Source organism: Pongo abelii, chromosome 11, assembly GCF_028885655.2.
Source record: "Pongo abelii isolate AG06213 chromosome 11, NHGRI_mPonAbe1-v2.0_pri, whole genome shotgun sequence".
Classification (NCBI taxonomy): Eukaryota; Metazoa; Chordata; class Mammalia; order Primates; family Hominidae; genus Pongo; species Pongo abelii.
The window spans coordinates 100,774,757-100,802,753 of record NC_071996.2 but is presented as its reverse complement, the minus strand read 5'-3'; the positions used below and the strand labels follow the sequence as shown (position 1 = coordinate 100,802,753).

General features: G+C 36.0%; 1 protein-coding gene across 5 annotated transcripts in view; it reads left to right on the top strand.

The window, feature by feature from the left end:
* Positions 1 to 27,997, top strand: part of BOLL (boule homolog, RNA binding protein) — a 63,219-nt gene that overhangs the window by 1,371 nt on the left and 33,851 nt on the right. For 4 of the 5 annotated variants that reach the window (XM_002812705.5, XM_054549633.2, XM_054549632.2 and 1 more), the window contains exons 2-7: positions 3,399 to 3,542; positions 6,200 to 6,291; positions 8,156 to 8,210; positions 9,525 to 9,600; positions 13,262 to 13,389; positions 18,737 to 18,808. In XM_002812705.5, the coding sequence (XP_002812751.1) occupies positions 3,399 to 3,542; positions 6,200 to 6,291; positions 8,156 to 8,210; positions 9,525 to 9,600; positions 13,262 to 13,389; positions 18,737 to 18,808 (567 nt within the window). Of the gene's footprint in view, positions 1 to 8; positions 257 to 3,398; positions 3,543 to 6,199; positions 6,292 to 8,155; positions 8,211 to 9,524; positions 9,601 to 13,261; positions 13,390 to 18,736; positions 18,809 to 27,997 lie in introns of those variants that run through there. The other variant, XM_002812706.5, reaches the window with a different exon arrangement.

Below are 27,997 nucleotides of genomic sequence, written 5' to 3'. Positions count from 1 at the left end.
ACGAGGCCAGCGGCGGGGTCGCTGCCGTTGAGGGTTCCCGCCACTGCTGCTGGCGGATTTGTGGGGCAAAATTTCCCGCTGGCTAGCCTTCTTTTCCCTCCCGCACTTTGGTGGGGAGGGGGTGGATCCTCGTTTCGGTGCCCAAGTTCACGATGACCCGAGAGAACTCGAGGAAGTTGTCGCCGCGGCCATTTCCCCCAGTGCCGCAACTTGCTGGCCTTGGAGGGGGAGGAGCGCCGAGGCAGTGACTGCGACGGTTAGCCCGCCCGTTCCTGCTGTCTTCGTTTGCAAAATAGATGCTAGATCTCGAGGTTGATTCTCAAGGGGAGGAGCCAGTGAGGGCACATTGCTTTGGAGGAGAAGTTTAATAAACTCTCTAGTGCTGGAAGTTTTAGCAAGCGGAGGAGCCTTCAAACCTGACAACAGTCCCCGTCTAGGTGTTTCCGTAACGCGTGCGGAATTATTGCTAGTGGAATTTCAGGCTTTCTTTGTTGTTTAACTCAATGCATTGCTAATTGTTTATAATGAACTTAGATGTTGCCTCCACCTGAGCCTTGCTATTGCTAACATTAAAATATTTTGTAGGCCTGGCGCGATGGCTCACGCCTGTAATCCCAGCACTTTGGGAGGCCAAGGTGGGCGGATCACGAGGTCAGGAGATCGAGACCATCCTGGCCAACGTGGTGAAAACCCGTCTCTACTAATACAAAAAAATTAGCTGGGCGTGGTGGTGCGCGCCTGTAGTCTCAGCTACTCGGGAGGCTGAGGCAGGAGAATCTCTTGAACCGGGGAGGTGGAGGTTGCAGTGAGCCGAAATCATGCCACTGCACTCCAGCCTGGCGACAGAGCGAGACTCTGTCTCAAATATATACATACATATATATAATATATATATATTAGACTGCTATTATACTGTATTCTTTAGCCTTCAGCCTATTTGGCATATCGTGAGCAGGTCTCTCCTGAAGAAATGATTCACTTTTAGTCATTCAACAGATATTTCTTGAGCACCTGCTGTGTACTGTCAGTACTTTAGATGCTGCCGTGAAAAAAGCAAAACTTCTGCCCTAGTGCATTACATAATAGTGGAGACAGATAACACACTGTATCGTGTGTTAGAAAATGATGAGGGAGAAAACTTAAGCAGAGCGAGCCCACAATAGAGCCTTAGAGAGTGGAGGAGAATGAAGTGAGTTGAGTGTGAAAGGTTGTTTTTCTTTTCTCAGGGAGTATCCTTTAGTTTCTCGAGATTGGAAATAAAGCACTGTTTACTTCCGTTCATTTCATCCTTCTCTCAATGAAATATAATGGGGTTTGTCTTTTACTTAAACTTGCGAACAAATTAGTACATCTTATTTTCAATAAGAGAATTTCATGAAGAATTTTTTTTAATTTAGCAAATAGGTAATTTTGACACTATAAACAAATGGGCAGAAAGACAAGATGACATCTACTAGAGCTGTTATATTATCTCTAGCAATACAAAATCCATAGTTGAAAAATACTAAGCATTCCCGAATTACCCATTCTGAGCATTATATCCTACTGAGCAAAGTGACTGAAGTCACAAATAACCTCCAAGTGCCCAGAGATAAAGCTGTTAAGATTAGATTCCCAGTTTCTTTCATTGGAAACTACAACATAGTAATTATTAAATGTGGTGGCTTTTCTGTGTTTTAAAAGAAGTATTTACATATTCCCTTATTAGGAGTACGTACTTCCTTAAGGCTGGATGGGGAAGAGAGCCCATAAGGTCCAGCTCAGTTGCCACTCCTGCCCTAGTCATTTCTCTGTACATCTTGCAAAGATTAATTTAGGGATTGTGATTGTATTGGCCAGAGAAGAAAGAGCAGAACAAATTTGAAAAAGAGCAACTCTATTACCTGAGCTGGAAATTCATTTTCATGAGTTTGTTTCTCAGAGAATTGGAATTATGAACTTCAAACTTTTGCTATTTTGTTTTTCTTTCTTTTTGAGATGGGGTCTTTCTTTGTTGCCCAGGCTGGTCTTGAACTCCTGATCTCAAGCAATCCTCCTGCCTCAGCCTCCCAAGCAGCTGGGATTACAGGCACAAGCCACAACACCCAGTTTACTTCAAGTTTTTTGAAGCACACATTTAGGATATTATGGGGTTTGTCTTTAGGATATTATGGGGTTTGTCTCAGAAGTGTGTTTAGTGTTTCCAGATGGAAAATAATTCACCAGTTCTTGAATTGGTTTCTCTTCAACGTGATTCTCAAGTCTTGGGTTTTTTTTCAGTTATACCTTAAAAGTCTATTATCTTACCATTCTGCAAAGGCTTATACATTTATATATATTTATTAAAATTTAAATTAGGTCCTCTAACTTAGAATTGTGAACATGTGGATATGTACTGAGCTAATTCTTTGGAATAAACATTTATGAGCTACGAGTATATAATTTTTTAACAAAATCAGTCCAATCTTCAAATTGACAAGTGCATTTGAAATTTTGACTTTCAGGCTGAAAATGGTGAATGTGAATGTTAGAGTTTATTAACTTGTCGAAGACCATTAGTTAAAGACCACCAGGAACACATGCGTCATTTAGTAAAGTTGGGTCTGTTAACTGTTCAAACGAGGGAAAACATAAACCATGGGGCCCCTCAATCAGAAGGTGTTAGAACTTACAGGATACAGGCTTGTGTTGAGCAGTTTTTAGAGAGGGTTTAAGGAAGCAGGGCTTTACTCTGGAATGTGTAGCATCAGGAAATGGTAGTAACTCTATGATTGGATGTGTTAACTTTTATCTAAAAGGAAAGAAAAATGGATCGAGGCTAAAACTATAGCTGATAAAGAAGGAGCAGTCACTCATATCAGCCAGAATGGAGGATTGTCTGGTTATTCTTGTGGTTTGGGAAATGCCTTTGTTTTTGTCAGCATTCAAACATGATTATGGAGTGGTCTTGTTTTTCATCTTGATCCATCAGAGTCACAGAGTGACTTTGTCTGTTGTTGGTGTTCTGTTAACAAGAGAACACCACAGCCTAGCTGTGAGTGCCAGGCCAACTCCTAACAACACCAGGGCCTAGTTGATTGTGTCAGGCTGGGACTGTTTTTCTCTTTCTCAAACATCTTTATGAGTCTAATATTCCCCTTAATAATTAAGTAATAGGTTTGATAATAATATAAGCATTTTAAGTAATATGTTTAATGTTTAAAATCTCTATAGTGGAGTAGATTCTGTGTTTCCTAGTTCTGTTGCCTTAAAAAGCTCTTAGCTCTAATTATAATTTTTATAATATTAAAAGTAAAGCCTAGAATACTATATTTTGCCTAAATGACTTTTCTTTTTGAAAGATATATGTTTTTGGTCTGCATCAAAAGCAGGCTGCATTATACCCAGTGCAGAAAGTGTAAAAGAATTTTATTTTACAGCAAACATCAAACCAGATGCAAACAGATTCATTATCTCCATCCCCTAATCCTGTGTCACCTGTGCCTTTGAATAACCCAACAAGTGCCCCAAGATATGGAACAGTGATCCCTAATCGCATCTTTGTAGGAGGAATTGACTTTAAGGTACCTATTTATGCATGCAGTAAAGTGTATTTTTTCGTTAGAAGTCTTTATTTCTCAGAAACTTTTTCTTTGTGCAACTATAAAATAATAACATATTTGCATAATGATTAACAGATTTCAAATTATCTTATTATAAAGAATCTTTTCAACCAGCATGTAGGTTACATAAAGCATTAAAAACTGTTCAACGTCAGATATAAAGAAATTGATCCTCACTGACTTGCTGTAGGCTCCTAGCCACATAGTGACAGAGTGAGACTAGAAGCCTAGTTTTCTGTCTCATAGCTCCATACTCTTCCATACCAGAACTAATTATACTTTCTTGCCTAATATTCTGATAGCCAAAATAATCGATTATTATAATTTTCAAAAGAGACTCCATTTTTTAAAAACTTAGTTTTATGAAATACTACTTCTTTACCCCAACTCTTATCTCAGATTCCTGAGCAAACTCCTAGGCATCTATTCTTTGCAAAGCACTTTCTATGTTAGAATTTAGGATTTGATCACCAAAAAAGTCCTGTGTCGTTGTCAGAATAAAGCATCTTAAAAGTAATATATTTAAGCAGAAAAAAAAATAACTATTTGGTACTAGGCTTAGTACCTGGGTGCCGAAATAATCTGTACAGCAAACCCCCATGATGAGTTTATAACAAATCTGCACGTGTACCCTGAACCTAAAATGAAAGTTTTTTAAAAAGTAATATATTTACATCATGTAATCAGCCATTCCACTGTTTCAAGGAAGCATAGTTCATGAGATGATGTGCAGTGCCCCCCAGCCCGCACAGGGGTGGTAACAGTAAACACCTACAAGAAAGGCATGCATAGATATTTTAAGTGGAATACTCTTACTTTCAAATGGATATATAGAAGTATTTCCAAGCTTCTATTTTACATGTTAGAAATTATAGGGAGGGTTATCATTTTCAACAAAAAAAAACCTTCCTTATGCCATTAGGTGTGATATTTGACATTTATAACTCTCTATTTCCATATAATCAATCTGTTACAATTTGGGTGGAATTTCTTTTTTCCTGCACCAGAGAAATGTTACACTTAGTGTATTTGCCAAAACAATGAGTCTTAAACAAGTATATGATTGTTTCACTAAAAATAAAGTGAGAAAAATTATTTCTTATAAAATATTTATTTTTAAAAAGATTTTCTTTATCTGTAGAAAATACTGATGGCTGGCAGAAATGTTCAATTTGGGAATTCATTTATATTACAATAGCTTAGCATGTTTTTAAAAATAAGTTATCAATAAATATAAACATTTGTATGGCCAAGTTATTTTAGGTTACTGAAGCCCATCAGCTACAGCATGCACTTTGGAGACAGTTGTTATAATGCAGCCATAGCTTTAAGATAATTTCTAAGGCCTCCTCTTGTATACTTATACCTTTTTCAAAACCACAGATAAAGGCCAGCAAGGAAATCATTTACTTTGATAGCAAGTAGTCACAGACTTTTTAACCTTTCATTTTTATAAGCAAACAGATTATCCCTCTTAATGCTTACTTTTCTTGACTGTCTCTTTGTCACTGAAGAAGTGGAGCTACAAAATTGAGCTAGTGATTATTCTACCAGAGAATAGTTGGAATTAATTTGTATTCAAATATCTAGTAACAATTCTTATTCTAGCATTGATTTCATTTTCTGTTAACTGAAATAAAAGGCATTCAGTTTTTCTTAGATCGAATCAGTATTTGTCATTATCCAGCTTAGCAGGCTTTATCTTACCAACTAAAAACCAATAGTGTATGTAAGTAGTGAGGTGGCAGTTGAACTCAAAAGGCATAGCTCTGCACTAAAGCATGTCTTTTTGCAGTGTATATAAAGAAATTTTTTTCTAGAGAAAAGTTACTCTCGTAGACAGTTACAGCTAAACCAGAAAATGAAATTGCAATGAATTTAGTGTCAGTATTCTGAGAAAAGGTGATATGAGTCTATTATCAGACTATTTCAATTAAAAAAACAGACATGCCAAAAACCATCTTTGTAGACACCTTGTATGCTTTAAATCTAATTATGATTCCAATTTTTATTTTACTATCAAAATGTCTGAATTTAGCTGAAATGTATATTGAGTACAGATAAGGAATCTAATAACTTTAAATTTTATAATCACTCCATTGTTCTCACAGTTGAGTTCAAGCACTTTTGGAAATACATTCCTTTCCTAAAACTGACTTAGGAAAGGAGTTCCTGAGACTACTGATTAAAACAAAATGACTGGTGTAGGCCAGCACAACCTAGTTCCACTGCCATGACTATCTCTCAGCCACAAGAGCCAATAGTATTGTACCCTTACTATGGAAATAGCATTCCTAATCCAAATTGGTTTTTTAAAAACTGGACAGCTACAGAACAAGAATCATTTAAAGATTTCTTTAAATAGTGAGCTTTGTAGTTTTAAAATAATTCAGCTTACATTTTTATTGGCATATAGTAATTTAACAACATAGCTATTGCATAAAGCAAGGTATTTACCTTGATTTTAATCACCTAGTGGTTTATGCACTGTTTTGATGATGAGAGGCATTTTTCATGCATCTTATCTATAACTTTTTCTGTCTCCAGAGCAAGCATGAGAATTATTCATCTTTTATCAACTAAAAATGTTTTTTAATGTTTTCTTTTTATGCCATTAGACAAATGAAAGTGATTTAAGAAAATTTTTTTCCCAGTATGGGTCTGTGAAAGAAGTGAAGATTGTAAATGACAGAGCTGGAGTATCCAAAGGGTTAGTATCACTATAGATTGTCTATAGAATTAACAACTCTATTTTCATTGGATGACTAGGTTTTGTGTGCCAGTTTACTTTGGTTCCATTTTCCAACAGAGACCATCATGCCCTCTTCTTTCCTCCTACCTTTTGATTTCTCTGTGTGTGTGTGTGTGTGTGTGTGTGTGTGTGTGTGTGTGTGTGTGTATTTTGGAGGGAGGAGACACTGTAATATTTCTTAATTTGTTGAGAATTTATTCTTGCATGGGTGGAGGGACAATTCAGTGGTAGGCAGCAAGCACTTAATGTGAGTAGCAGATGTACATTAGCTGAGGAATGAGAAGCAAAAGGAATCAGATTCTTTTGGAATTGTATCCCTGCTTTAGGCCATAGAGAGCTTTATTTGAAAACAGCTGACACCAAGAAATGTCTGTAGGTTGTGCCTCAGAGACCTAATTAGGGGACCAGTATGAGAAATATAATTCTAGTGAGAATGATTTTTAATTGCCATATCAATTATAATGAAAATTGAGAAGAAAGCAATAGACTGTGTCTTTAAATGTGTATAGAGCTGTTTTGGTGGATTGCTATGTGTACAAAGCCGAATTTCAGAAAGGAAAAAGATAGTTTACATAGTATACTCACTTAAGGAGTTGGACTGCAAAGTTAAAAAAAATAGATAAGGCAGTAAAGTATTTATTTTCTTGAAAGAGAGGCAAGACATTTATAGGCATAAGAAAAGGGACCCATTGAGGTGGTATTGGTGAGAAACAATATTCGACAGATGGATACTCTGGAAGAGATGGGATTCTACAGAAAGGTTATTTTTAAACAGATGAGATACTTCCTCAGAATGCCAAACAATATTAAGGTGAAGTGAGATTTACCTCTTTTGTTTGACTAACAGAATTTGCTATGTTTTGGTAATACCATTTTTTAATCATTGAAAAACATACATGGAAATGTAAACTGTATTTTATGCCTTTTCCACTGGGTGGTGTGTGTGTTCTACCAAAAAAATAGTGTAAAAATAATTCCTTAACTTTTTAATGTTTGGGCAAATAGATAAAGAGAAATTCCTTTGTTTAAAAGAAGAAACTTTGTATATGATCCAGTAATTATGAATTGAAGAAAATAGTGAAGATATTTAGCATTACTCAGAAGAGTTTCCTTAAGTTTTATCTAAATAGCAATTATGTTTTGAGAGATACACTTTTTCTTTCTTTTGTTACTTTTCTCTCTACCTATTTTGGCTTTTTGGACATGGAGCACATCATTTATGTGTATTTGTATCTTGAACATTATATGAATTAGGCTTGAAGTTAATTATGTATGAAAAACAGACGTGAAATCTGGGTTGTACATATTTTTAATAGATATTGTTTGGGAATATACTAATAATTACATTATCAGTTATATGTGCTAATAATAATAATTAAATAATACATTTACATTGTCATTCACCAATATAAGAAATTTTATTGTGTGAAATTTTAAATTTTTTAGTTATTTTTCTACTTTGATTTCTGTTAGCCAAACTTCTATTAGTTTAAAAGGAGATTATTGCTCTGGAATGAAGTTTATTGCATCCCAATTTTTAAGCCACAGCATGAATCTCTTGTGCTTTTCTTCCTTGCATACAGCTGAGAGCTGAAGCTGTTTCAAGATCTCAGGGGTTTTTTTTCTTTTAGTTCCCTGACTAAAAGTGACAGTGTTAAGCTGTGAACGAGTCTTCTAAGATTCCCATGCTAGTGCAGCATAGAAAGATGCCTACTCCTACAATGGCCGATTATTTAAAAACAAAATTTTAAAACATTTTAATATAATTAATATAACATTCTAAGAAAATGATTAATTAGTAATAATTAATGCATTTATTTAGGTATGGTTTCGTCACTTTTGAAACACAAGAAGATGCACAAAAAATTTTACAAGAGGTATGATCTTTTGGTGTATTTAACTTCATTTCTGGAACTTTTGTATTTGAAACTAATCTTTTCAGGGTTCAAATACAATAATCAATTGCTTTTTAAAAAAGGTTTGCATCTTAAGATTGGCATTGATCTCTAGGAAACTTAATCTGCAGAAGAGCAAATTCCAAAATCATTACGAGTATGGTTGTGAAACTGTAATATAATGTTTCGCTTTATTTACTTAAACTAAGAACTTGGGGATATATCTTTTGCAAAGTGTTAATAGCATTTTGAATGTTTAAAAAACACTACAAATGTGGATTCCAACAGTGAGGTTATCTGAGATGATTTCCTTCCTGTGAAAAATATTATATAAACTAAGAATATTCACAGAAAAAAGCCTATAGCCAGCAATTCAGTGTAATAACTTTAAGTTAAGGCAAATATAACATTTAACTTTTTTAGAAAAAAAGTAGAATTTGAATTGTATGTTATTAAAATCAAATACAGTCAAATCTTGTTATTCGTGGTAGTTATGTTATCTAACATTGCTAGGAACACTGAATTAGCAAATGCTGAACTCCTTCTAGGGGACATACAAGGTAATGTTTCCAAGAACCTCAGGTCACAATATTGTCATCAACCTATTAATATATAACCTTGTTTTATGTGTTTTTCCATTTAAAGGCATGATATATAACAGATTACTGGTTCATTAAAATTGAAGCCATGGCCAATAGCACTATAATTCATGCTTGAATTAAGCACATCTAATATATATATTCTCCATAAGGCCTATGACAGTCTTCTTGTGCTAACCAGCCCTTCAACAATACACATGGGGGCCATTTTAAATAGCAAAATCACCAACAAAAAGCACAAAAATGGAGAAAACATGGCACTAAATAGAAAGCTCTCTCTTAGAGTATGAGCACTGGAACAAGAAGAAAGAATATCGCCTTATTTGACCTCAACTGGGAGCATGTGCATCAGGCTACTCAAATTTTCCACCACTCTGCACGTGTCCACTAATAACCTCAAAATTGCCACAAATATTAATTTTAGGATTACAAATAAATTTTAGCAAATAGGCAAATTCACAAATACAGAATCCATGAGTAATGAGGATTGACTGTATTACAAATGGGGAAAATGGGGAATTGCGGTCAGACCCAGATCTATTTCAGTCTGAAGACGGCTCTTTCCCACTATTCCTTGCCTCTTTGAAAGAATATTATAGTCTGAATTTTTGAAATGCTTTCTAACTAGTTTTTCCTTATTGATTTTATAAATAATAGTGCTAAAATAATAAACTAATTTCTTTTTTCTTTATTTTAGGCTGAAAAACTTAATTATAAGGATAAGAAGCTGAACATTGGTCCAGCAATAAGAAAACAACAAGTAGGGATCCCTCGTATGTATTGAGAACTAATGTATTTTTAAATATTTTTGCATGGTTCTTTTTTGAAATAGAAGACTTTCTATAGAACTTTATTAAAAGATCATGTTTCTTTCATCTAATACAGTTATTTTAGCAAAGTTGGTGGAAAAACTGAATATTTTTGCCACAAAATAATATATCTCATTTTTTTTGGCTGGGAAAAAATTTATGTACATAAAGATGCTTAAGTATATTCCATGTAGTTACATCATTAAAGGAAAAAATCTTTCGTGATGAAAATATCATTTAAAATAGCAAAAGTAATTAGAAGTAATTTAATAATTTAGACTTACTAATGAGAAAAAATTTAATTAGAAACTAATTTAAAATTAATCAGAGTAAAAATATTGAAAGTGAAAACATAGAACTAATATCAGAAACTCGCTGCATGCTGTGTACTGTAACCCAGCCAGGTGTGTCATAATTTTCAGGGGGACAATCCCTAAAGCTTTAGGAATTGGCTAAATTATGTATTTACCTTCCTCAAATTTCTCTAATGCTTTCAATTCTATTATTCTTTCCTCACTCTTTCTATTTATTAAGTTAGGCATCTTTATAGTTAACTTTTTACCTTTAATATTTATTAAAATTCCTAACAGTCTTTGGCTAGAAGGAGAAATGTGACGTAAAATTTATAACTAACTTATTTTCCCTTAGCCACATCCTAGTGTCTACGGGAATGTTTAAAACATTAGGTTATTATATATAATCTGTTAACAAATTAATAGATTGTATTCATTTGGACTGTTATGCTTTTGACTTAGAAATAATAGATATTTGGTTAATACAGTTGCCACAACTACAACAAAAAAGAGATTGATGTATATTAAGTTTAATTTTGACTTAGTGTTTGTTAATTTAGGAGACAATCAAAGTATCCTCAGTAGGTTAATACAAAATGGAATGCACTAAATATGGCAGAATGCTGAATATTTTCAGACTATTGTTGTTACTTGCAAAGGTTAAGCTAGAACATATAGTAACGGTCCTTTAGCCCATTATCACCAGCAATATGTACTAAATAGTAATGTTTATAGTATGATCTACCAGTTGCTGAAATAGAAAATAAATCAGCACTGTGCTGAATGCTTTCAAATATACAAATAGTTTTTTCAAAACTACTTAGTGCAAGGGTCAATGTTACGAGTTTTCATTTAATCTTCATAGAATCCCATGATGTATTGTTATCTCTATTTTTGTAAATAGAAAATTCAATCCCAGAAAGGTAAAGTCATTGTTTTAAAAATGTTTCTACTGAAATACTCCTAAAGGTAGAGGAGAGTTAATCTTGGCATGTTGTGGTTCCTAACCCACTGCAGCATACTGGAACTGCAAATTTTCTTTAAAGTCTCATGATTTATGTAAAAACATCATGTATAATTTGCATTCTGTTCCATAATATCATATTGTTTATTTGAATATAAAAATGTTTCCCAAAAACAATGGAATAAAACTGATTCTGTAGGAAGATTACTATGCTCAGCCTCTGCTTTTTCATATCTCCTGGTATACCATCCATCCCTTATCCAACTTTGAGAAGTACGGGATTAAATATCCTAATGGTGAGTGGTAGCACTAGCCTTCAAATGCAGGACTGTTTGACTCCAAAGTTCTTTTGACTTTTCTGCGAAGAAAAATAGGTGTTAAAAGTACATTTACAAATAAGGGATTCTTATCTTAGTTTTTTCTTAGATCTGTCATTTCTTTCCATCTCCATTACCAACACCCGAGTCCCAACTAACCACTTTGCTTACCTTAATTCCTGGAAAAACATCCTAAGTGGTCTCTCTGAATCCAATCTTTCTGCCTTCCAATCCATCATTCACAAGGCAGCCAGAGTGATCTTTCAAAAGTGCACCTCTTATTGTCTTATGCTCAGCTTATTTTGAGGTATTCTTCCCTTTTCTTTCCATGCTTTAGCCATGTAGCCTTCTTTCAGTTCCAGAACATACTATACTCCTGTTCTCGGAACCTAATATACTGTTTTCTTTACCTAGAGTGTTCTTTGCCATCCAATTCATTCTTTAGAGCTTAGCTGAAACATCATTTCAATTCAAATGTTCCATATATATGTATAGAGAGAGAGAGAAATTTTATATATGTTTTGTAGATATAATAATTGAAATGTTCAGTATCGTACCCTATAATGCCTCATGTATTTATCAAAATTGTATTTAATTAATTAATTGTGTAATCAACTAATGACTATCTTCCCTACCAGACCTAACTTCTTTGAGGATATAGACCATCTCATGTCTAATTTTTTATTTTTTGCTGTATCACTAGGGCCCTGTTCAATGCCTTGAAATAGTATGCACTGAAAATTTATTTATTTAGCAGGTAAAGCATGGTTCATTTTCTTTGAATAATGAACCATTGTCATTATCTTTGAATAATAGTGGAATATCTTTTGGGGGGAATCCATGGACCTCCAAAATTGTGTGTAAAATTGTGTTTGACTGTATATATATCTGAGGAAAAGGTCCCTGGTTTTCATCAAATTCTCAAAAGGATCTAATTAAGAACCATTAAAATAAATAATAACAATACTAGATCAAATGCAGTGAAAATATAAAAGCTGAGGAGCAATAGTATTATTTAAAGTGGTAGGCCCATGCTATTTGAAGTGTGGTTTGCAGACAGTGTCATTTCATTGGAAGCTGTCAAAATGCAAATTCTTAGGCCCTGTCCCAGATTTACTGACTCAAAATCTCTGAAGATAAGTCCCTGGAATTTGCATTTTAAAAAACAATTTAGGTGATTCTAATTTATGGGAAATTTTGAGAAGCACTGGTATAGGTGGAAGAAGAATTGTCAGTTTCACTAATTTATATAACCTTGCTGGTTAAGACCTAATCTAATTTGACTAATTTAACTTTTAAAGTCTCCTCAATTACAAAAAAATATATACATGTATATTATTTACTGTTTTTTGGTTTGTGGTGGGGGTTTATATAACTTGGCCCAGGAAAAGAGATGGGGACCCCAGACTAGCCACATGAAGACTTGCGGTCATGTTTGCAACAGCAGCAGTTGTAACAAAGGGAGACTAGATAGAGAATAGATCATAGAAAAGAGAGATAAAAGACAGCCATAGCATGAACGAATGTTTGCTGGTAGGATATCCAAAGAATTAGTAGGGTGGTACCAAAATGTCTTCAGGAAAGTAGAATCTTCTCCAACTTTACTGCCTCCATCATCTTTGGACTTTCAGAAATAAAAGGTCTAGCCAAGACCTTAGGAACTTTACTACAGTGTATGTAGTCTTGAAGTAACTTTAAATTATACATAATTTATATTTGTACAAATAATTACTTTGCTGATGATAATCTAAATTGTTAAGTTTTGTGTAGCATACTGGTGTTGGAATCTGAATTGATACATTTTTCTTATTCGCATTGTTTATCTTTTCCTTTAATCATCTTAAACTAAAAGCTTTAAGGTATTGAGTTTAAAAATACAGGCTTCAAAGATACTTTGACATAAGGAATTTTTTTTAAATACCTGTGACATTCAATTTTTACCATAGCTACGTAGGTATATTAAGATAAATATTTTTCTGAAGTGTTTAGAAACTACATTTTTAACAGTTAAATTGAACATTTCAATTATTATTATTTAATCTTTGCTTTAGGTTCTAGTATAATGCCAGCAGCTGGAACAATGTATCTAACAACTTCAACTGGATATCCGTATACTTACCATAATGGTGTTGCTTATTTTCATACTCCAGAGGTAACTTCTGTCCCACCGCCTTGGCCTGTAAGTAATTTCATTTAAAAAAGGATTTCCATCTATCACTATCAATTTTTTAATGTTTGTTATATTTCTGAAATATCTTAACCACAGGAAATTACAAATAATAACACACATCAACCAAATTACATAGACATCAATATTTTGCCACATTTACTTAAGTTCTTAAAATGGGGAGTAAAGTAAGACAGCTTCAGGTCAATTCTCCTTACCCCCACTTCCTTACCCTCTTTCCTGTTCAGAAGTAAGCAGAATATCTTTCCTATTCATTGTATATATTTTTACTACAAATATATGTATTCATAAATGACATATAGTACTGCTTTAGTGGTTTTTAGTTTTTATTTTTTGCATTTCTTTTTTTTATATACTTTAAGTTCTAGGGTACATGTGCACAACGTGCAGGTTTGTTACATATGTATACATGTGCCATGTTGGTGTGCTGTACCTGTTAACTCGTCATTTACATTAGGTATATCTCCTAATGCTATCCTTCCCCCCTCCCCCCACCCCACAACAGGCCCCGGTGTGTGATGTTCCCCATCCTGTGGTTCAAGTGTTCTCATTGTTCAATTCCCACCTATGAGTGAGACCATGTGGTGTTTGGTTTCCTGTCCTTGCAATAGCTTGCTCAGAATGATGGTTTCCAGCTTCATCCATATCCCTGCAAAGCACATGAACTCATCCTTTTTATGGCTGCATAGTATTCCATTGTGTATATGTGCCACATTTTCTTAATCCAGTCTATCACTGATGGGCATTTGGGTTGGTTCCAAGTCTTTGCTATTGTGAATAGTGCCACAATAAACATACGTATGCATGTTTCTTTATGGCAGCATGATTTATAATCCTATGGGTATATACCCAGTAATGGGATGGCTGGGTCAAATGGTATTTCTAGTTCTAGATTCTCGAGGAATTGCCACACTGACTTCCACAATGGTTGAACTAGTTTACACTCCCACCAACAGTGTAAAAGTGCTCCTATTTCTCCATATCCTCTCCAGCACCTGTTGTTTCCTGACTTTTTAATAATCGCCATTCTAACTGGTGTGAGATGGTATCTCACTGTGGTTTTGATTTGCATTTCTCTGATGGCCAGTGATGATGAGCATTTTTTCATGTGTCTTTTGGCTGCATAAATGTCTTCTTTTAAGAAGTGTCTGTTCATATCCTTTGCCCACTTTTTGATGGAGTTGTTTGATTTTTTTCTTGTAAGTTTGTTTAAATTCTTAGTAGATTCTGGATATTAGCCCTTTGTCAGATGGGTAGATTGCAAAAATTTTCTCCCATTTTGTAGGTTGCCTGTTCACTCTGATGGCAGTTTCTTTTGCTGTGCAGAAGCTCTTTAGTTTAATTAGATCCCATTTGTCAATTTTGGCTTTTGTTGCCATGGCTTTTGGTGTTTTAGACATGAAGTCCTTGCCCATGCCTATATCCTGAATGGTATTGCCTAGGTTTTCTTCTAGGGTTTTTATGGTTTTGGGCCTAACATTTGAAGTCTTTAATCTATCTTGAATTAATTTTTGTATAAGGTGTAAGGAAGGGATCCAGTTTCAGCTTTCTACATATGGCTAGCCAGTTTTCCCAGCACCATTTATTAAATGGGGAATCCTTTCCCCATTGCTTGTTTTTGTCAGGTTTGTCAAATATCAGATGGTTGTAGATGTGTGGTGTTATTTCTGAGGCCACTGTTCTGTTCCATTGGTCTATATCTCTGTTTTGGCACCAGTACTCTGCTGTTTTGGTTACTGTGGCCTTGTAGTATAGTTTGAAGTCAGGTAGTGTGATGCCTCCAGCTTTGTTCTTTTCGCTTAGGATTGTCTTGGCAATGCGGGCTCTTTTTTGGTTCCATGTGAACTTTAAAGTAGTTTTTTCCAATTCTGTGAAGAAAGTCATTGGTAGCTTGATGGGGATGGCATTGAATCTATAAATTACCTTGGGCAGTATGGCCATTTTCACAATATTGATTCTTCCTATCCATGATCATGGAATGTTCTTCCATTTGTTTGTGTCCTCTTTTATTTCGTTGAGCAGTGGTTTGTAGTTCTCCTTGAAGAGGTCCTTCACATCCCTTGTAAGTTGGATTCCTAGGTATTTTATTCTCTTTGTAGCAATTGTGAATGGGAGTTCAGTCATGATTTGGTTCTCTGTCTGTTATTGTGTATAGGAATGCTTGTGATTTTTGCACATTGATTTTGTATCCTGAGACTTTGCTGAAGTTGCTTATCAGCTTAAGGAGATTTTGGGCTGAGATGATGGGGTTTTCTAAATATACAATCATGTCATCTGCAAACAGGGACAATTTGACTTCCTCTTTTCCTAATTGAATACCCTTTATTTCTTTCTCCTGCCTGATTGCCCTGGCCAGAACTTCCAACACTATGTTGAATAGGATTGAAGAGAGAGGGCTCTACGCCAATAAACTAGAAAATCTAGAAGAAATGGATAAACTCCTGGACACATACACCCTCCCAAGACTAAACCAGGAAGAAGTTGAATCTCTGAATAGGCCAATAACAGGCTCTGAAATTGAGGCAATAATTAATAGGCTACCAAACAAAAAAAGTCCAGGACCAGACAGATTCACAGCCAAATTTTACCAGAGGTACAAAAAGGAGCTGGTACCATTCCTTCTGAAGCTATTTCAATCAATAGACAAAGAGAGAATCCCCCCTAACTCATTTTATGAGGCCAGCATCATCCTGATACTAAAGCCTGGCAGAGACACAACAAAAAAACAGAGTTTTAGACCAATATGCCTGATGAACATCAATGCAAAAATCCTCAATAAAATACTGGCAAACCAAATCCAGCAGCACATCAAAAAGCTTATCCACCATGATCAAGTTGGCTTCATCCCTGGGATGCAAGGCTGGTTCAACATCACAAATCAATAAACATAATCCATCACATAAACAGACCCAACGACAAAAACCACATGATTAATCTCAATAGATGCAGAAAAGGCCTTCGACAAAGTTCAACAGCCCTTCATGCTAAAAACTCTCAATAAACTAGGTATTGATGGAACATATCTCAAAATAATAAGAGCTATTTATGACAAACCCACAGTCAATATCATACTGGATGGGCAAAAACTGGAAATATTCCCTTTGAAAACTGGCACAAGATTTTTTCTTCTTTTTTAGTTTTTTGTTTTTTACTACAAGAATATATTCTATTTTTTATTTTTAATGCTATAGTATTGCCACTTTTCACTTCCAGATCTTAAATCTTGAATTCATGTATTGACTAATCCACCTATTTCCTACTATTTTGAAATTAATCCTCTGCCAAATACTAAGTTTCCGTGTGTGTGGGTCTTTTTTCTGCTATTTTGTTCCATTGGTGTATTTGTTCACCTTGCCCAGTTCTAATTATTTTGACTTTATAATGAGTCTTGAAATCTTAAAGTACATTGTTCTTCTTCAGGAGTCTCTCATCTATCCTTATGTCTTTGCTTTTATATGTATAAATTTTTTAATTCAGTTTGTTTAGTTCAGTGAAAAGCCCTTTTTTTTATTAGAATTGCATTAAATAGTGTGAATAACTTGGGACATTTCAGTATTTTAAAATATTGAATCTTCCTATACATGAACATGATATATCTCTCCATTTATTTGTCTTATTTTACTTCTATCCATAAAAAAGTTTTCTTTTTCCGTAAAAAAGCGTGACACATTTTGTCAAATTTATTCTTAGTAGACTATAGTTTTGTTGCTTTCATGAGTGCTGTTTTTTAAATAACATTTCCTAATAGATTGTAGCTGGTGTATAGTAATGCTCTTGATTTTTCAATAGTGATATTCTATCAGTAACCCTATCAAACTCTCATTTACACAATTATTTATGATTCAATGTACTTCTATTTCTTTCATTTCTTTTTTTCCTGGAGTTTTTGCACTGATGGTGTCTCTGCTACAGTATTGATGTAGTGAAAACATCATGACCCTGTTCTTGAAAAAGGGAGCAATTTCAGTGATTCACCATTAAGCTTTACATGTATGCAGATATATACATATGTATGTATATATGCATGTATATACACACGTGTGTATATATGTGTGTATATACACGTATGTATATATGCATGTATATACATACATATATAGACACACACACACACATACACACACACACATACTTTGTAAGTGGGAAGATACTCTTAACCAGACTTTCTCAATCTTAGCACTGTTGACATTTTGAGCCAGATGATTTCTTTGTTGTGAAGGGCTGTCCTGTGCACTGTAGGATGTTTAGAAGTATCCCTAAGCTCCCCATAGTTATGACAAATCAAAAATGTCTCCCAGCATTGCCAGATGTTCCGTAGAGGACAAAATCACTCATGGTTGAGAGTTACTGCCCTAAATCAATTAAGGAAGCCATTTTCTACTATGTTTGTTAAGAGTTTTTAATCATAAAAAGGTGTGGAATTTTAACAAATGCATTTTCTGTCTCTGTTGAAATTACCATTTTTTCTCCTTTAATCTATTAATATGGGAAATTACATTATTATTTTCTAATGTTAATCAGTGATACAGTTTTATTAGCATACCATAGTCTGTGAATTGTACAAAACTATGATACTTTTCCTCAGCTTTGGGGGTGCGAACATTAAACAAAACAATATAAGTTAGATCCCACATTAGACATTGAATTTTAATTGCTATATTAGAGCCAGTTTTACTATCTTGCAATACAACTTGCCTGTTTTATTAAAGATCTGGTTTTAAGTAATCTGTTTTGGGGCTTACTCTTTCACTTTGAATAATCAAGTGTTACCTGTACTTTTTTCAGACACAGATTTTTCACTTGTGAGTTTATCCAACTATTAACTCGTTTAAATGTCAAATTACTAAAATAAAAATATGTTTGCTTTAATTATAGGTATAACAAAGGAATAGAACATTGATTATTTGTAACTAGTGGGAAAATTAGATACGACTATTCATTCAGTTCTAAATACTATTATAAACATTAACTGTTTCCTGCTGGTCCCCACAATGGAAACAGGCAGCATCACCCTAAGTCTTGCTGTCATTTTCCTCTAAGTATTCTCTTAGAACTATATTTTCATAATCTTTGGAGATGGTACATTTCAGACTAAAAACAACTTTTCTGGTGGTTGTTTTAGCATTACTATGGAAATGAAACCATGTAGAAGTAGAAATATTGTGATGATTTTAATAGACTTAGTAGAGTTGGTAATCATATCAATAAGAGGTAGAAAAATGATATTTCTAATCATAAACCAGAAGTTGACTGGGTTTAGGTAATAATTTGAGATAAATTTTATTGTGAGCTATTTTAAAGGCTTCTGCCTAATTTTTCTTTTTTCATCCTCTTGTAGTCACGTTCTGTATGTAGCTCCCCTGTGATGGTAGCTCAGCCCATTTATCAGCAACCTGCATATCACTACCAGGTAAACATAAATTACAATTAAAATTCTCTCTGAAACTTTCAGTCCTTTCTTAGCTAACTTTCATTTATTTCTTTCTCATGCAACTACTTTTCTAATTACAATGAGATAGTTCATTAGAGGAATGTGAATCAAAACCACATTAATATACCATCTCACACCAATCAGAATGGCTATTATTAAAAAGTCAAAAATAGCAGATGCTGGCGAGGTTACAGAGAATAGGAACACTTATACACTGTTGGTTGGAGTGTAAATTAGTTCAACTTTCGTGGAAAGCAGTATGGAGATTCCTCAAAGAACTAAAAGCAGAACTACTATTAGACCTGTTACTGGGTATATAGCCAGAGGAATATAAATCATTCTATAAAGACATATGCATGTGAATGTTCATTGCAGCACTATTCACAATAGCAAAGACGTGGAATGCCTATCAATGACAGATGGATAAAGAAAATGTGGTACATATACACCAAGGAATATTATGCAGCCATAAAAAAACAATGAGATCATATATTTTGCAGGGACATGGATGGAGCTGGAGGCCATTATCCTTAGCAAACTGACACAGGAACAGAAAACCAAATACCACATGTTCTCACTTATAAGTGTGAGCTAAATGACGAGAACACAAAGATGGGAACAGTAGACACTGGGGTCTACTTGAGGGTGGAGGGTGGGAAGAAGGAGAAGAGCAGAAAAGATAACTATTGGGTACTGGGCTATGAAATAATTTGTGCAACAACCTCCTGTGACACGAGTTTACCTATGTAACAAACCTTCACATGTACCCCTGAACCTAAAATAAAAGTTTTAAAAATAAGTAAAATAAAATAAATGATTAGTTAGAAAATAAAAAATAAAAAAGAGTTAATCCTTGGCAGTGTTTTTTCTTTTTTAAATTTTTTTCATTGACAAATGATAATTATACCTATTCATGGGGTATGTAGTGATGTTTCGATACATGTAATATGGTAATATGGTGATCAGAGTAATTAGCATATCCATCATCTCAAACATTTATCATTTCTTTGTGTTGGGAGCATTCAATAGCCTCCTTCTAGCTATTTGAAACTATGTATTATTGTTAACTATAGTCATCGTATAGTGGTATAAAACATTAGAACTTATTCCTCCTATCTAGCTGTAATTTTGGGGGTGTTTTGGATTTTTTGTTTTTTTTTTTTTTAATTTTTATTTCCATAGGTTTGTGGGAACAGATGGCATTTGGTTACATGAGTAAGTTCTTTAACGGTGATTTGTGAGATTTTGATGCACCCATCACCCAAGAAGTATACACTGAACACAATTTGTAGTCTTTTATCCCTCACCCTCTTCCCACTCCTTCTCCCTAAGTCCCCAACGTCCATTGTATCATTCTTATGCCTTTGCATACTCATAGCTTAGCTCCCACTTACGAGTGAGAACATAGGATGTTTGGTTTTTCATTCCTGAGGTAGCTGTAATTTTGTATCCTTTCACAAACCTCTCCCTATTCCTCCTTTCCCTCTATCCTTCTCAGCCCCTAGTATTCTTTTTACTTCTATGAGATCAACTTTTTTTTTTTTTTTTTTGGTAACACATGGTACTCTTTATTGTGATGCTCAGTGGAAAACATCTGTAAACCAGCTTACTGTAGTGATGACAGTTGCAACTCATGCTAAGGCACTTTTATTATATAAAAAAGGGATTAGGGTAGGAGTTACATTCATTTCTTTGTGACAGCAATGGGACCTGAATTCAGAGCTTTGTAGGCATATGCAACATTTACATCACTTCATGATTTGAGAGTTTGTTTCCTTTAACAACAACAAGAAAAATGCCTTCTTGCCATATGTAAGTCTAAATGCAGCATATACAAAAACAGGAATACAAGTAAATTCAGCAACCAGTGTAGACCAGCAGAGGATAAGCTACTCTCTTCTGAACATGGTTTGGAAGGCAGTGAAAAAGACTTGGAATTTTATCATTTATTATAAGAAAGGGGGGAAAAATAAAACTTGTGTCTTTCCAAAATATCTGTGCAGGTGGCAGATTTTTGAGGTCAGTGTTTTTTAGCTTCCACATATGAGTGAGAACATGTGTTGTTTAACTTTCTGTTCCTGGCTTATTTCATTTAACATAATGACCTCCAGTTCCATCCATGTTGCCATGAGTGATAGGATTTTATTCTTTTTTATAGCCAAATAGTATTCCATCGTGTATATATACCACATTTTCTTTATTCATCTGTTGTCAGACACCTAGATTGATTTCATATTTTGGCTATTGTGAATAATGCTGTAATAAACATGGGGGTGCAGATGTCTCTCTGATACAATGATTTCCTTTTCTCCAAATAAATTCCCAGTAGTGGAATTACCAGATCATATGGTAGTTCTATTTGTAGTTTCTTCAGGGATCTCCATACTGTTTTCCATAGTGGTTGTACTAGTTTGCATTCCTATTAACAGTGTATAAGAGTTCCCTTTTCTCTACATCCTCACCAGCATTTGTTATTTTCTCTTTTTGACAATAACCATCCTAACTGGGGTAGATAATACCTCATTGTGGTTTTGATTTACAGTTTCCTGATAATTAGTGATGTTGATCATTTTTTCATATATTTGTTAGCCATTTGTCTTCTTTTGAGAAATGTCTATTCAGATCATTTGCCCATTTTTAATCAGTTTATTTTTTGTTTATTTTGCTGTTGAGATGCCTCAGTTCCTTATATATTTTGCATATTAATTCTGTGTCAGATAAGTAGTTTACAGATGTTTTCTCCCATTCAACAGGTTGTCTGTTCACTCTGTTGATTGTTTTCTTCACTGTGCAGGAACTTTTTAGTTTATGGGATGAATTAGGGAGAATTCCCTCTGCTTCAATTTTTTGGAATAGTTTGGGAAGATCTGGTATTCTTATCTAAAGGTTTGGTAGAATTCAGCCATGTAGTTCTGGACTTTTCTTTGTTGGAAGACGTTTTAATTACTGATTCAATCTTGTTACTTAAATTTGTTTCTTAAGGTTTTCTTTTTTTTTTTTTTTTTTTTAAGACTGACTCTCGCTCTGTCTTCCAGGCTGGAGTGTGCAGTGGTGCAATCTCTGCTCACTGCAAGCTCCGCCTCCTGGGTTCATGCCATTCTCCTGCCTCAGCCTCCCGAGTAGCTGGGACTACAGGCGCCCTCCACTACACCCGGCTAATTTTTTGTATTTTTAGTAGAGACGGGGTTTCACCATGTTAGCCAGGATGGTCTCGATCTCCTGACCTCGTGATCCGCCCGCCTCGGCCTCCCAAAGTGCTGGGATTACAGGCGTGAGCCACCATGCCCGGCCTTGTTTCTTAAGATTTTCAATTTCTTCAGTCTTGGTTTAGTCTTGGCAGATTGTATATGTTCAGGAATTTATCCGTTTCTTCTAGGTTTTCTAATTTATTTGCACAGAGTTGTTCATATTAGTCTCTAATGATCCTTTGTATTTCTGTGGTATCCATTGTGGTGTCTTTTTCATTGCTGATTTTATTTATTTGGGTCTGCTTTCTTTTTTTTCTTAGACTAGCTAATGGTTTGTCGATTTTATCTTTTTAAAAAATCAACCTTTTGTTTTGTTAATCTTTTTATTGTTTTGTAGTCTCAACATTGTTTATTTCTGCCCTGATTATTACTATTTCTTTTCTTCTACTAATTTTGGATTTAGCTTGTTCTTGCTCTTCTAGTTCCTAGAGGTACATTGTAAGGGTGTTTATTTGAAATATTTCTAGTTTTTTGATGTAAGCATTCATTGCTATAAATTTGCCTCTTAATACTGCTACTGTTGTGTCCCATAGGTTTTGGTATGCTGTGTTTCTATTTTCATTCTTAATTTCTTCCTTTACCCACTGGTCATTCAGCAGTATGTTGCTTAATTTCCATGAATTTGTATAGTTTTGAATGTTTTTCTTGTTATTGATGGCTTTTTTTATTCCATTGTGGTCAGATAAGATACTTTATATAATTTCAGTTTTTTTAATTTTTTGAGACTTGTTTTGTTTCCTAAAATATGGTAATTCTGGAGAATGTTTTATATGCTGATGAAAAGAAAGTATATTCTGCAGCTGTTCAGTTAAATGTTCTCTAAATGGCTGTTAGGTCTGTTTGGCCTATGGTGCAGTTTAAATCCATGTTTCTTTGTTTCTTTTCTTTTCTTTTTTCTTTTTTTTTTTTTTTTTTGAGAAGGAATCTCGCTCTGTCACCCAGGCTAAAGTGCAATGGCATGATCTCGGCTCACTGCAACCTCCACCTCCCAGGTTCAAGCAATTCTCCTGCCTCAGCCTCCTGAGTAGCTGGGATTAAGGTGCAGGACACCACGCCCAGCTAATTTTTGTATTTTTAGTAGAGACGGGGTTTCACCATGTTGGTCAGGCCGGTCTCGAACTCCTGACCTCGTGGTCTGCCCACCTCGGCCTCCCAAAGTGCTGGCACTACAGGTGTGAGCCACCATGCCCGGCCTGTTTATTTTCTTTCTAGATAATCTGTCCAATGCTGAGAGTGGGGTGTTGAAGTCCCCAACCACTATTTTATTGGGGTTTCTCCCCCTCTCTTTAGATCAAATAAGACTTGCTTTATATATCTGGGTGCTTTGTGTTGGGTACATATGTATTTACATTGTTATATTCTCTTGCGGAATTGATCCCTATATTATTATATAAATGTCCTTCTTTGTCTCTTTTTAAAGCTTTTAACTTGAAGTTGGTTTTGTCTGATATAAGTATAGCTGCTCTTGCCTGCTTTGGTTTCCATTTGCATGAAACATGTCTTTCCATCCCTTCACTTTCAGCCTATGTGTGTCTTTACAGGTAAGGTGAGTTTCTTTTAGGTAGCATATAGTTGGGTCTCTTTTTTTAATCTATTCAGCCAGTCTCTATCTTTTAAATGGAGAATTTAACCCATTTGCATTCAGGGTTATTATTGATAGGTGAGGACATCCTGTCATTTCATTTATCATTTTCTGGTTATTTTGCATATCTTTTGTTCATTGTTCCCTCTCTTTTTGGTGATTTTTTGCAGCTGGGTTCTCTGTAATTATAAGGTTTGATTCTTTTCTTCTCTTTGTCCTTTGTGTAATGGCTGTCCCAGTGAATTTTATAGTTTTGCATGTTTCATGATCATTGTTACCATCCTTTCACTTCCTGATATAAGACTCGCTTGAGTATTTTTTTTGTAAGGCCAATCTAGTGGTGATAAATTCTCTCAGTTTTTGCTTGCCTATGAAAGAGCTGGTTTTTTTAGAGACGGAGTATAGTGGCATGATCATAGCTCACTGCAGTGTCAAACTTGTGAGCTCAAGTAATCCCTCCCACCTTAGCCTGCCACACAGCTGAGACTATAGGCATGTGCCCTGCCTGCTAATTTTTTTTAAGAGATTGGGTCTTGCTATGTTGCCCAGGCTGGTCTCAAATTCCTGGGCTCAAGCAGTCTTCCTGCCTTAGTCTCCCAAAGCACTGGGATTACAAGTGTGAGCCACCACACCTGGCCTTGTGAAAGACTGTATTTCTCCTTCATTTCTGAAGGGTAGCTTTACTGGGTATAATATTCTTGGCTGGAAGGTTTTTTTTCCTTCAGTATTTTGAATATATCTAAATATATCATCCCATTCTCCCCAGTAAGATTTCTGCTAAGAAATCTGCTTTTAGTATAATGGGGATTCCTTTAATTGTGACTTGACACTTTTTTCTTGCTGCTTTTAAAATTCTTTCTTTCTCTTTGACTTAACAATGTGACTATAATGTGCCTCTGAGAAGATCTGTTTAGATTGAATCTACTAGGATTCTTTGAGCTCCCCAGACCTGGATATCCCTCTCTTCGCCCAAGACTTGGAAAATTTTCTGCTATTATTTCATTAAACGAGTTGTCCTCACATGTTCCCTTCTCTTTTCCTTCTGGAATGCCCATTATATGAATGAATATTTATCCTCTTCATGATGTCTTATAAATCCTGTAGGTTTTCTTCATTCTTCTTTTTTCGTCTGCCTGTGTTATTTCAAAAGACCTGTCTTCAAGTTCAGAAATTCTTTCTTCTGCTTAGTCTAGTGTATTGTTGAAGCTCTCAGTTGTATTTTTATTTCATTCATTGAATTCTTCAGCTCTAGGATTTCTGTTTGGTTCTTTTTTATGATATCTATCACTTTGTTAAATTTCTCATTCAAATTATGAGTTGTTTTCCTGATTTTGTTGAATTGTCTATCTGTATTCTCTTGTATCTCACTGAATTTCCTTAAGATTATTATTTTGAATTCTTTTTCTGGCATTATGAAATATATACAAATATTTCCCTATGATTGGGGTCTGTTACTAGAGAATTACTGTTTTTATTGGAGGTGACATGTTTCCTTGATGGTTGATGTGTCCCTGCATTGATTTCTACACATCTGGTACAAAAGTCACCTTTTCAAATTTGGAGTAGGTTTCATAGGGGAAGACTTATTTCTATGAATGGGTCTTGGGGTGTTGGTTCAGTGGGGTGCATTGGCCTTGGTTTTAGGTGGACACAGTAGGGTAGTCTGTTTAGTCTCTTAAGCTGTAATACTCTCTAGTTGTGTTTGCAAGTTTCTCAGTGACCTAGGACAAGAGAGTCTGTGACAAAGGTGGTGGGCCTTTGCCGGGGGGGGCTTGCTGGGCTGTTCCTCAGGTCAGGACTGTGTACATGAACATGGTAAGTCTGGTTCACTGGGCTTGGGGCCACAGGGTTGTTACTCTGGCTGAGAGCACAGGCATGCAGTTTCTCAGCCAGCCTGGGGGAGTGCCCACCAGAGGCAGCCTGTGGGGCTGTTTCTCAGGTCTGGTATGCAGGCACATGGCTCCTTCGCTGGCCTGGGGGTGCATCTGCTGGGGACAGCCCATGGGACTGTTTCTCAGGCCTGGAATACAGCTGCATGGCTGTTCAGTCGGCTAGGGACATGTTTGTCAGGGGCTGTTCCTCTGGCTCAGGATGCAGGTGCACAACTGCTCACCTGGCCTAGGGGCATGTCTGCTGGGGGTGGCCCATGGAGCTATTTCTCAAGTCTGGGACATAGGCACAGCGTGGATCACCCGGCCTGGAAACGTTTCTGTGAGGGCTGTTCCATAGGCCCAGAATGCAGGCACAGGGCTATTGGTTGGCCTGGGATCATGCCCACTGGAAGCAGCCTATGGGGATGCTTTTTAGGCCTGGGACACAGGCTCTCCAGGCTGTTCGGCTGTCCTGGGGATGTGTCTTCTGGAGAGGTGGGCACGAGGCCATTTCTTAGACCTGAGGCATGGACACCCAGCCACTCCACTCCCCTGGGGACATTTCTGCCAGTGGCAGTCCCCAGAGCTGTTTCTTGGGCTCTAATTACATGCACAGGGTAGGTCAGGGGCTTGTCTGCAGGGCATGAGGCACCTCTGGGCTGTTTCTCAGCCCTGTATGCAGGTGTGTAACCATTCCATCCTGGCAGCATGTCAGCTGCTACGAGGCTTGAGGACCTGTCCTGCTCAGGGGAGTGCAGCAGTTTGACCAGCTAAAGAGTGGGTTCACCCTGGGCAGATTAGCCAGATTGTTCCTCTAGCTGGAGGTGAGGGCAACAGAAGTTGGTTTCCCTATTGTACAGAACCAGAATCACAGCCAATCTTGAGCCTCAGGTTCCATGCTGCTGAGGTTGTGTTCAGCCACTGGTATGGACTTGGCGGAATGAAAATGGAACCCCAGTACTGGAGACGTGCAATAGCCACTGGCCCCCTAGAGGTGACTATGGCCTCAAGATGCTGTCACGCTGCAGCAGCTTTGCTCACAGAGTGGGGTTGAGGGGGTGGGGAGTACACACTTTGTACTCCTAATTCGGGGCAATGCAACCACAAATTCCCAGCAGCTCTTCAAACTGTGAGACTGTGGGATTCTCCTGTTGCAAGGAGTGTGGGTGTTTGCAGTAGCAATGCAGGCTGGTGGGGATCTTCTGCTTACCTTTTCCCTGCAATAAGAAATTGCAGGACTCCAGACAGAACCAATCCTAGCAGAAGAGAAGGGGTTGCAGAGGCTGAGTGGCTCCATGCTGCGCTCCTGGATTTGCAATTACCACAGGTGTGTCTCCACTCCCCTGCGGCACTCCAGCACTCTCCCTTTGATGCTCCTGTCAAATTGTAGCTGTTTATTCTTTGCCTTAGTCCTTTCTTGTGGCGGGGTGGGGAGCCAGTGGAAAATGAATGCTAGGCATCTCTGGTCAGCCATCTTGCTGACATCATGCCTCTCTTTTTTTACGAGGGAACTAAACAATGTCATACAAGAAGATGGACTCTTTGCTTCCTTTTACCAAATGTGATGAGGTCAGTTTTGCTCCCCTGGCTAACATTTAGATCTAAAAAGTCTTTAGCAATAATTCCCAAAGTAAGATACAGGTATTGGACTGCAAGCTGGTTTTTTAATGTTAACATATGTCAGTTTCTTGCTATATTATATTTAACATAATTTATATTAAAGTAAATAATATATTGTGGTTTATTATATATTATGACATCCTCTTTCAGTTAACCAGCACTCTTCGTTAACTTTAGTGAGAAATTGGGGATAAGTGAACTATAATGCCAGATCATTTTGGTCTATAGCAGGGTCATCAAACTATGGCTTGCAGACCAAACTCCAGCCAGCAGCCTGTTTTTGTAAATAAAACATTATTGGAACACAGCCACATTTGTTTACTTATTGTCTATGGCTGTTTTTGTGCTACAGTAGACAAGTTGAGTCTTCTTTTTCCCTTTATCCCAGTGCTAGGCAACCAGTAATCTACTTACCTGTTTTTCTAGATTTGCCTATTCTGGATATATCCTATAAAAACAATCATACAATATGTGGTCTTTTGTGACTGGCTTCTTTCATTTAGCATAATGATTTCAAGATTTATCTATGTCATGATAAATGAGACATGGCATATCTCAGTACTTCGTTCTCAAATAATATCCCATTGTATGGATACACTGTACCACATTTTGTTTATCCATTCATCAGATGATGGACACTTGAGTTGTTTCTACTTTTTGACTGTTATAAATAATGCTGCGATGGACATTCACATACAAATTTTTATGTGAACATATATTTTTATTTCTCTTAGGTCTTGTAACTAGAGTGGAATTGCTGGGTCATAACAGTAACTTTGTTTAACCTTTTAAGGAAGTGTTTATTTTCCCAAAGGGCTGCACCATTTTACATTCCCACCAGCAGATT